This window comes from Paroedura picta, chromosome 8 (assembly GCF_049243985.1).
Source record: "Paroedura picta isolate Pp20150507F chromosome 8, Ppicta_v3.0, whole genome shotgun sequence".
Lineage (NCBI taxonomy): Eukaryota > Metazoa > Chordata > Lepidosauria > Squamata > Gekkonidae > Paroedura > Paroedura picta.
In genome coordinates, this window is record NC_135376.1 from 20,996,177 (window position 1) to 21,006,199 (window position 10,023).

A 10,023-nucleotide genomic window follows, 5' to 3' on the forward strand; every position below is an offset into this window, starting at 1 on the left:
ACATTAAACTAATGTAATGCCTGCCACATGATACGAATCTGCTGTCTCTACTGAGACCTTAATGAGGGAAGGACAACTTTCCAATTTCATAATTACTGTTCTACGATTTATCAGGAAGCTTAACAGCATCTCACTAGACCTCACTGAAGATTGAATAAGAGGAGCTGATTTTTGTACCCTGCTTTTCACTACCTGAAGGAGCCTCAAAGAGGCTTACAATCGCCTTCCCTTGCACGCCCCACAACAGACACCCTGAGAGGTAGCTGGGGCTGAGAGAGCTCTGACAGAACTGCTGTGAGATCAGTTCCAATGGCTGCATGTGGAGGAGGGAGAATCAAGGCTGGTCCTTCAAATAAGAGGCCGCCGCTCTTAAACCACGACACCAAGCTCACTGGAACTAGCCCAGGGGCCAGTGCTGCACTATGCTTACTGCCCGACAAACCTTTCACAACAGCACTTGAAAACTATGGTGCGTGTGCGTGTGATATTCTGGGATAAACTCACCCTTCCAAATCATCATAAAGATAAAAAACTCAGCCGCCCACCCCGACACGCCTCTTGCACCCGCCTATGCGACGCACGCAGCCCTGTCTCTTGATCCCACTGGGACTGGCACCTGAGGAAACGAGCGCGAAGCCCAGGCTGGAGAATACAAACGGATTCCCGAAGAGCCTCGACAAATATTAAAATTATAAAACGGAAAGAGCCACACTCTTGCCTAGCGGTCAAACAGGCGGAGCCTCGAACTCGCCCCTCACGCACCGACCGGCGTCTTCTACCACTTCCGCCCTCGAATCAGTTCAGGAAGCCCCGCCCTTCCCTGCCAATCCTACGACACGTCAGCGGAGGTTTGCTGACCCGGAAGTTATATCTTCTGGTGAAGCACTTCAAGCCCTTCAGGCTTTTTTTTAAAGCCATTTTTTAAAATTAAAAACAATCCAAGAATTATAACGCCGACATTCAGAAATACAGTCCGCACTGTATTCAGAAAAACGAGAGGCGGAGTGTTGAGACATCGGAAGTACTCGTCGCGCGAGTCGCCGGAAGTTGTGTCTTTACGGTTTGTGCTGCGTGTCCACTGGCTGGTTCGTACGGAAGCCGCGCGGGGTCAGCGTGAGTCTCTCTTTCCACCCGCGGGGACCGTGCGAAAGGCAGCAGGAGGAAAGGGCGATGGCTCCGAAAGGCGGCAGCGGCAGCGGCGGGGCTCGGCAGCAGTCCGAGGAGGAGCTGCTCCTGCAAGACTTCAGCCGCAACCTCTCGGCCAAGTCTTCGGCGCTCTTTTTCGGCAACGCTTTCATCGTCTCCGCCATCCCGATTTGTGAGTGAACGGGCGGGCGGGCAGGGCTGGAATGAATGGGGGCAGCTGAGTCGCCTTTCCCCCTCTCCTCCTTTCGGGCGGCTTTTCTCAAGGGGTAGAGCACTTGCTTCTCGCGTTTATACTGCAAGCCTCACTAGGTCTACTCAGAATCCCACTCAGGTTGCAGGAAACATTTCGTGGGGCTGCATTGCAAAGGTCCCGGCTTTAATCCCTGGGTTGCCAGCCTCCAGGTGGGGCCAGGAGAGCTCTAGACAGCAGAGAGCAGCTCCTCTGGAGGAAACGACTCCTTTGGAAGGTGGAATATTTGGCCCTGTGCCCCAGTGCGGTCCCTCCCTAAATCGTGCCCTCCCCAGTCTCCACACCTCAAATCTCCAGGAATTTTCTGGTCCAGACTTGGCAACCGTGATCAGTCCCCAGCATCTCCAGTTTATAAGCCCAGGTCAGAGGCTTGCGTGATGTAAGGCGTTTTAATGTATTCAAGAACAAGAGTTAATTCTTATATGCCACATTGTTCTTCCTGAAGGAGTCTCAAAGCGGCTTACATTCGCCTTCCCTTTCCTCTCCCCGCAACAGACACCCTATGAGGGAGGGGAGGCTGAGAGAGCCCTGATGTTACTGCTGTCAGAACAGCTTTATCAGTGCTGTCCTGCTTCTGTAGAGATTGGTCTGTATCAGGGATGGCTAAACTGCAGCTCTCCAGATGTCTATTGACCTATAATTATGAGCCATTGACAGCATGGTGCTGTCAGGGGCTCATGGTAATTGTAGTTCATAGACATCTAGAGAGTCATGGTTTGGCCACTTCTGATCTATATACTTATCTCCACAGCAACTAGGAACTCTAGAAATTAAAAGGGGTTCAAGGAACATGTGGTCATTGAGTGAAATTTCAGGCCTTGCTCCTGTTTTAGGACCTTTGATGCCCCTTTAATGTTACCAAGTAACAAAACTATCTGTTGTTCAATCCCATTATGTATTTTTTATGAAGGGTACTGTCCAGTTGCAAAACCTGTTGTTTGCTTGCAGAAAGTGTGTGAAAAAATAAGTATGAGTGTGTGGATTCAGACACCCACTGTCCATCTCACTTCCATGAGTTTTGTGAGGATTGCAAGATCCCATTGGTATGTTGTGCTACTCAGGAATTATTTATTTATGCTCTGCCTTTCTCACCAAAGGTGACCTAAAGTTTCTTATGTTGTTCTTTCCTTCATTTTATTCTTACACCAACCCTGCAAGGTAGGTCAGGCTGAGAGAATGTTACTGGGCTGAGGTTGTGCAGCAAGCTTCCTTAGCAGAGTGGGGATTTGAATCTGGGTCTCCCAAAGAATAGTTCAGCACTCTTAACTACTACCCCAGGTTGGTTATCTCTTGATCTAATACTAGATCTTAAATTGCATGCATATCTTTTTAAGCGTCTCACATGGAGACAGGACATTTTTCTCCAGCCAGATAGTTTCGGAGGGTTGCCATGCTGGTCTGCAGTAAAATATTTTGATTCTGCTGAAGGCAAATGATGTCTCAAGTGTTTGCAGCAGAGAGCTTTTTCAGCCCTTTTCTCTGAGATGCAATAGCTAGAGATGCCAACGGTTGATACTGCAACTGTATATGTGCAGAATATGTGTTTGTGTTTTGAAATACGGGCCCTTCTGAGTTTGTGGCTGAGTACTGTGGCAAAACTGTTCTGGTATAACTTCAGATCGTTCTCTTGTGCAGTGGTGCTTAAAAGCAGAAAAAGAAAGTGAATTCTTTAATATACCACTAGATGGCATTGCCATTCCTTTATTGTGCTTTACTGTCCTAGTGTTTAAAGTTTCTAAAAAAAAAAGTCTAAATGAGCTGTCTGCAGTGTATATATCCATGATTATTTAGAAAATATCCATCATTATTTAGAAAACAAACATGTATAGCTGGTTTTCATGGAATCAGATCACAAGCCCATGCAGTTCAGGACTGTCTATTGCGGTAAGCAAGATCTTTTTCAAGTGGAAACATCAGGGATTGAACAGAGGCCATGCAAACCATGCCCTCTGCCCTTGGGTCGTGGGCCTCTCCCCTTATGTTTAAATCTTCTTATCCATGAGTATTGCCTGGTTTGCATTTACCATTTTGGGGAGCTCCTGGATCCGATGTAAGCCTTTAGCCATGGCCAGGTGTGTTTGTTGCCAGCTTTGGCTGGTGGTTCCCTCTCCCCAGCAACAAGGCTACAGCCACAGTTGGTCATGCCTTAGTCACTTCCAGAATAGATGGCTGCATTTGGAGACTGCGCAGGATTTGCTGGAGCTTGTTTAGAAGGTGGAAGCTAGGTTGATAACAGAGCTGAGCATCACTCTGATTTTACATCATCTTAGCAAGTATCTGAGTCAAATTTAAAGCACTGATTGCAGCTTATAAAACCTGGAATGAGTTGTCTCAAGTGTTGCCTTTGTATTGGACTGCTCTTCAGAGGCCCTTCTCCATGTTCTCCACCATTTCGGTAGAGGTTACATGAAAGAGCACCATTTCCAGTAGCTTGTTTTATAGCTGCAGCTGCAGATTCTGTGCTCCCCCACATGCAATAAGCTGGGTGACCTTGGGCTCGCCATGGCACTGATAAAACTGTTCTGACCCGGCAGTGATATCAGGGCTCTCTCAGCCTCACTTGACCCCACAGGGTGTCTGTTGTGGGGAGAGGAATGGGAAGGCGACTGTAAGCCGCTTTGAGCCTCCTTTGGGTAGGGAAAAGCGGCATATAAGAACCAACTCTTCCTCTTCTTATTTCTGTAGAACTTTGGGGAAACTTGCTGAAGAGAGATGTCTGATTTTGCTAACCATTCCAGCATTGAATTAACAGGAAATTGATTTATATTTATATCTATATATCTATATTTATATTTATATTTTATATTTATATTTATATTCTGCCCTTCCCAGAGGCTCAGGGTGGTTTACAGGGAAAAGGTACAAACAACATATGGTAACAACATGTGATAACAGCAAAAACATTATAACAACAATAACCTTAACATGGTAATGTTTTGTTTTCGTTTTTCCTGTAGGGCTATATTGGCGGATATGGCACATGGACCTTGTTCAGTCTGCAGTCCTCTACAGTGTGATGACCCTTGTCAGTACATACCTGGTTGCTTTTGCCTACAAGAACGTCAAGTTTGTTCTTAAGCACAAGTAAGCTGTTAGATAACGTGTTCACATTTCATTCACCCTCAGGACAAGCAATAATACTGTTCTTGTAAAATGCACAAACAGTTGGGCCTCCTGTCTTCCTACTGGCAGCTGTAGATTGTTGTGATGCTGTTTACTAATAGGCTACTAATTTACTGTCTCCTTATATCTGTACTCTTATGATTTTTGCTGCATTGCCTGAGGAAGTGTGCAGGCGCACAAAAGTTCACAGTTTGAATGAATCTTCATTGGTATTAAAGGAGACATTGGGTTCAAATTTTGTTCTGCTAGCAGTATTGTCAGCCTGACTTCTGCAAGCTGTTTCCCAAATCGCTGTTGTGTATTTGAGTGAGATCCTCAGCCTTGGTCTTTAGTGGGACTGTAAAGACAGTCAGCTCCTAAAGTAGTCAGTAGTCAGTGCGGATATAAGGGGTGGGGAGAGAATTATGTGGGCTGAGCTGGAAGGCAGGGATGGGCACAGGTCATGACCAGCATGGCCTCTTGTGCCATCTGCTCTGGCGTCAGTGCCTCAAGGCTTGCCCAATGCTGATCCGGAGAGCCATCCCTACGCACAAAGCAAAATGTGTTAGCATGCTGCTGTACAGCACTCATTCTGGATTCATGTGCTAGAGCAGGACTGGGGAGTTCAGATTCCCAGGCTGCTATGCAGTTTAGCTAGGCTCTGCTGGCCTGACTTATTAATGGAGTAGTGAGGGTGACACGGGAACCAGGCAGGCACCTCAAACCCTTTTCAACCTTTTGACTATGGAGGAGACCCTGAAATACATTTTGAGGCTTAGAGAGCCCCCCCCCCCCAATGACAGCAGTTGGCCACGTCTCCCTGCCATGCCCCCCCCCAGGAAGTAACCTATCAACCAAAGTGACATCACCACCTGCACCCTTCACCTTCCATTTGCTCCCTCCCCCTACCTTGACTGCTACTAATTCTACAGCGGCTCCAATTCATGTAGACCAGAAAGAAGGGCAGGAGCTGAGAAGACAGCTTGGACCTTCCATGCCATGCCACAATTGACTCCTCCCCTTCGGTTTTTACACCCACGGCCTCCCCATCGAGCCCTCCAGGTGGAGGTGGTCAGTTCCCTGTTGTGGCCAAGCCCATTCAGGCAAGAGGGCAAAGGTCATGGACCCCTGCTTGGGAACCTCCGCCTTAGAGGACGAGAGGGCCTAAACAAATCCACTGAATAATGTAGGATAGCAAGAACAGTGAGTTTGCGCTTGCTGCCTTTGCACCTCTGGAATATTTGTAATGGGGCTTTCTCACCCCACGTGGCAAAGCACTTCTGTGGCAATCATTGTTTCCTGGGAAAATGGGGGCCGCCCTGGAACCTGGCCATTTCTCCTAAAATATGGCATGTAAATTCCTTCCTTTGCAGAGTAGCTCAGAAGCGGGAAGATGCAGTTTCCAAAGAAGTCACCCGCAAGCTGTCGGAGGCAGACAATAGGAAGATGTCGCGTAAGGAAAAAGACGAGAGGTAATGTCCTGGGCTTGTCTCTTGCGGGATCTAAACGCCACCCATCTCTTCAGGATGGTTTTCGGTTGGTTTGCAGCTGGTTTGGTTTCTGCCATCTTGTGCTTACCTGGCTTTGCGGGGATGTGTCTTCTTAGCCCGGCAGTATTCTGTGTCACTTGGGCCTTAATCTGAGCTGCAGCCATCATCTTCAGCTTGGTTCTTTCTCGGAAAGCAGTAACTTACTCCAGCCTGTAGCTGATCCCCCATTTTGTGACTATTTCTGCTTTGGAATACATATATTTTCAAAAGCGCTTATTGTTTCTAAAGGGTTTCTCCGCAGCATGCTTGCAAACCCCTGCTGACTTGTGGGCCGTCATTACTCCTTGGAAGCTCAGCATCCCGTTCTTCACGAACGCCTGTGGTTGCCGACACACGGCTTCCTCTATTAAAGCTGGGGTTTGTGCCTCTTTGAAAAATGATCACGGAGCTAACGGCGCAAAGCAGAATCGTCAGAAGAGCTACAGAGAGCGTGGCTGGTTTAGGGAACCTGACTCTGTTCCTAGTCCACAATAACAGCTGGTAAAAATCTCAGATGGCATGAACTAGGCCTCCTTGGTCCATGTATGTGGCAGTTCAGCAAATAGTAATGGGGCAATTTGAAGCAGAGTTACTCCCTTAGAAGGATGTTGCTCTGCTTGAGTTTATTTATTTGGAAGATTTACCTGCCCTCCTTCCTCCTTTCTGTGCCGTTCGGGAGACAGGGTTGAGGGGGTGCTGCAGCAGGGCTATCCTGTGCAGAGTTGCTCCAGTCTAAGCCCATGGAGACCAGAAGGCTTCCATTGGAGAAACTCATAGAAGATGAAGAAGATGAAGATTTGGATTTTATACCCTGTGTTTGACTACTCAAAGAAGTCTCAAGGTGCCTTACAATCACCTTCTCTCCCCACAACAAACACCCTGTGAGGTAGAGAGCTCTGACAGCACTGCTGTGTGAGAACAGCTCTAACAGGACTGTGACTAGCCCAAGGTCATCCAGCTGGCTGCATGTGGAGGAGGAACGAGGAACCAAGCCCAATTCTCCAGATTAATGGCTGCTGCTCTTAACCACTACTCCAAGCTGGCTGTGTTGTAGGTTTTTGCTTGTGTGCTCAAAGCAAAGCTTGGAACCCCGCTCCTGAACTGGGGTTCAGCTGCAGAGCAAATCTGGTGTAAGTGTATTACACTTGGCTCATCAGGGATATGCATCCGTATCTTTTTATTTTGGCTGGAAATGGGGAACGATTCCTAATGGCGAAAGATTGCTGTGCACTTCATTTGTTATTAGCCTGGAAAGGGTTGAAGATGCCTCTTTCATTTGCAGAATTTTGTGGAAGAAGAATGAAGTGGCAGATTACGAGGCGACCACATTCTCCATCTTCTACAACAATACCCTCTTTCTGGTCTTGGTTGTCATCGCCTCATTCTTTGTGCTGAAGAACTTCAATCCCACCGTGTATCCTTGTGTGCAGAGAACTCTTGGGGTGGGGTGCATAAGCCTTGTATGTGACCTGCTTAGGATCTTGTAATGGCTGGAACTGCAGGGCCCATAACGCGTACAGTACCAGCACAGGTTGACCCAGGCTGCCCCAGGAAGAAACGATGCGGGGTCACCTGGGAAATGCAGACAGGAGTGAACCAGTGAAACCTTTTTCCTCAGTTAGGAGCCGAGTACTGAGTTACAGCTTGCCATGGGGAGTAAGTTTATCACATGCAAATGTGGACCCTCCTCCTCCCAAACACCTTAAATAAAATACTTTAAAGTTTGTTCTGCTGCAGTCCTAATCAGAATCAGATCTAAGTCATTGAAGCCAGTGGGTGCAGGAGGGGGCAACTGTGGTTAGAGACTCCTCTGTCCATAGCTCCAGTTCTGGAATGAAACTGCATCCATAGGGTGAATGAATTTCGAATGTAAGCAATAGCTCAAATGTTCCTGTTTGGGACAGGCCTTTCATGACAGTCCCTGTAGAGCAGGTCCAGAGCTGCAGCAAGAAGTCAGCGATGCCCCTGGCGCGGACACTAAGCCTGGGCATATCAGCTGCATTTTCGAGTGATCATGCAAAAGAGGGACGGTTAATCAACTACCTCTTTTTGCGTGATGACTCCGGGGCTCTGGGCTAGGGTCTTATTCCAGGCGCAGCATCATGTGGCATTTCTCAGTCCTGTTATCATTAGTCAGAGAGGCTGCTGGTGGGTTCCCCAGTACGGGGGGCCTGCCTTTCAGCTGCCGAGGTGCGTGGCTTTATTGGGCTTATGGGACTGGGCTGTGAGGTGCTGGAGAGCAGCTAATGTTATAGCAGGGTCCATGCAGGAGGTGGGTGGCCCAAATGAGATTGCTGGTCAGTCTACCAGCAGCACCTCTCTCTTTCATCTAGACCAGGGGTAGTCAACCAGTGGTCCTCCAGATGTTCATGGACTACAATTCCCATGAGCCCTTGCCAGCGCTTGCTGGCAGGGGCTCATGGGAATTGCAGTCCATGAACATCTGGAGGACCACAGGTTGACCACCCTGATCTAGACTAGAGGCTTGGATCTGCCAGCAGGTTACTGCAGTTGGAAGGGATTTTGGTTCATGGAATGGGACTGTCCTGCCTCCTGCTGTTAAGTTCTGCTTTGGTTAGGTGGAGGACCCCCAGGTAAAGTATAAGGAGGGAGTCAGAGGAGAAGGGAATTGATGAGAATGCCCCAAACCATCTGAAGATGCCAATCATCCAGAGACTACCTTTGGTTTAGGGGCTGCCAATTACAGGGCCCCCTTCTATGGGTTTAGCAGTTGTCACAGGAAGAGTGTGTGGGTGAATATTCTTGTATGGAGTTTTTCATCCTTGACATGCATCCTCCTCCCCTCCAGAAATTACATTCTCTCCATCAGCGCTTCATCCGGACTGATTGCTCTGCTCTCCACCGGCTCCAAGTAGATGGAAGCGTTTGGGTGGGACTTGCAGAAAAGGCATGAAAAATAAGGGGGTGTTGCCTTTTGCATAGCTTGAAAATATGGGAAATGTCTTTCAGTTTCTTTAACATGGATACAGAAGGGAATGCGTATTCCGTTTTCTTGATGAAACAGGTCTACAAAAATTACTTCATCGGATACCGCAAAAAGGTTTTAATAAGATTTCCTTGGTATCCAAGAATATCAAGTGACTGTCACAAGAATTGCCTGTGGAGTTCTGCAAGAGGAATCTTTGTGAGAAATAATTTGTTACCTGTCACTAAAAGGAACCTTGTTTTTGCTGTAAGGAGTGACCATCTTAACATTTTGTAACCATGTTTGAATAAAAACATTTCAAGAATGTGTAGCCTGTTAAACTTTTCCATTTATAGAAAGCGGCATATATCCTATCTTGAATGAATGTGCTACTGAATTTCAACCAATGAATGGGGCCTCCAACTGTGGGGTGTTCTAGGCATGTATACCTCTCCCCCCCCCACACACACACATACATCTGTGTCCTCTCACGTTGCTGGGAATATGTCTTGGAACACAACTTTTGTTATTGGAAACAAATATCTTTCAAGTGAAAACTTAAAGAAGAGAGGGTAAAGAAAGCAATCTATTTTTTTCTGTCTTGCATACTTTGGCTGGTAGGACATTAATAGCCATTGGTAAAATGCTGTCTGCTGGATGTCTCATTATGAGACTTTAAATTTTTAAAAAAGGATTTAAATTTGCACACGAAACAAAGGCAGGAAAGGTCCAAGTGAGGAAGCGGACCTAACCAACCTGGATGGAGGGCAGCTATCAGTGGCTCCCTCCACCAGGAGCCTGGGAGTGATTCTTGATGCCTCCCTCTCAATGGAGGCTCAAATCACGACAGTAGCACGGCTGACATATTATCACCTTCGCCAAGCCAAACTACTAGCGCCCTACTTGCCCCCGGAACACCTAGCTACAATGATCCATGCGACGGTCATCCCTAGAGTGGACTTCTGCAACTCGCTCTATGCTGGCCTGCCCTTATCCTTGCTCTGAAAACTACAACTGGTTCAGAATGCAACTGCCAGGGTCCTCACAGCAATGCCTCAGAGGTCCCACAT

The 10,023-nt window shown here is 47.5% G+C and overlaps 1 protein-coding gene and 1 long non-coding RNA gene across 2 annotated transcripts in view; one reads left to right on the plus strand and one right to left on the minus strand.

Annotated features, from left to right (window-relative positions):
- LOC143843062 (uncharacterized) overlaps positions 1–812 on the minus strand; it is a 32,439-nt gene extending 31,627 nt beyond the window's left edge. Inside the window, exon 1 of the long non-coding RNA XR_013233444.1 lies at positions 719–812. This is a non-coding gene — a long non-coding RNA (uncharacterized LOC143843062). The remainder of the gene's footprint in view (positions 1–718) is intronic.
- A 136-nt stretch (positions 813–948) lies between these two features.
- On the plus strand, positions 949–9,278 carry SSR3 (signal sequence receptor subunit 3). Its single transcript, XM_077348615.1, has 5 exons — positions 949–1,318; positions 4,354–4,480; positions 5,872–5,970; positions 7,310–7,441; positions 8,837–9,278. The coding sequence occupies exons 1-5, from the start codon at positions 1,171–1,173 to the stop codon at positions 8,901–8,903; spliced, it is 573 nt and encodes a 190-aa protein (XP_077204730.1). The 5' UTR covers positions 949–1,170; the 3' UTR covers positions 8,904–9,278.
- The last annotated feature ends 745 nt before the right edge of the window (positions 9,279–10,023 follow it).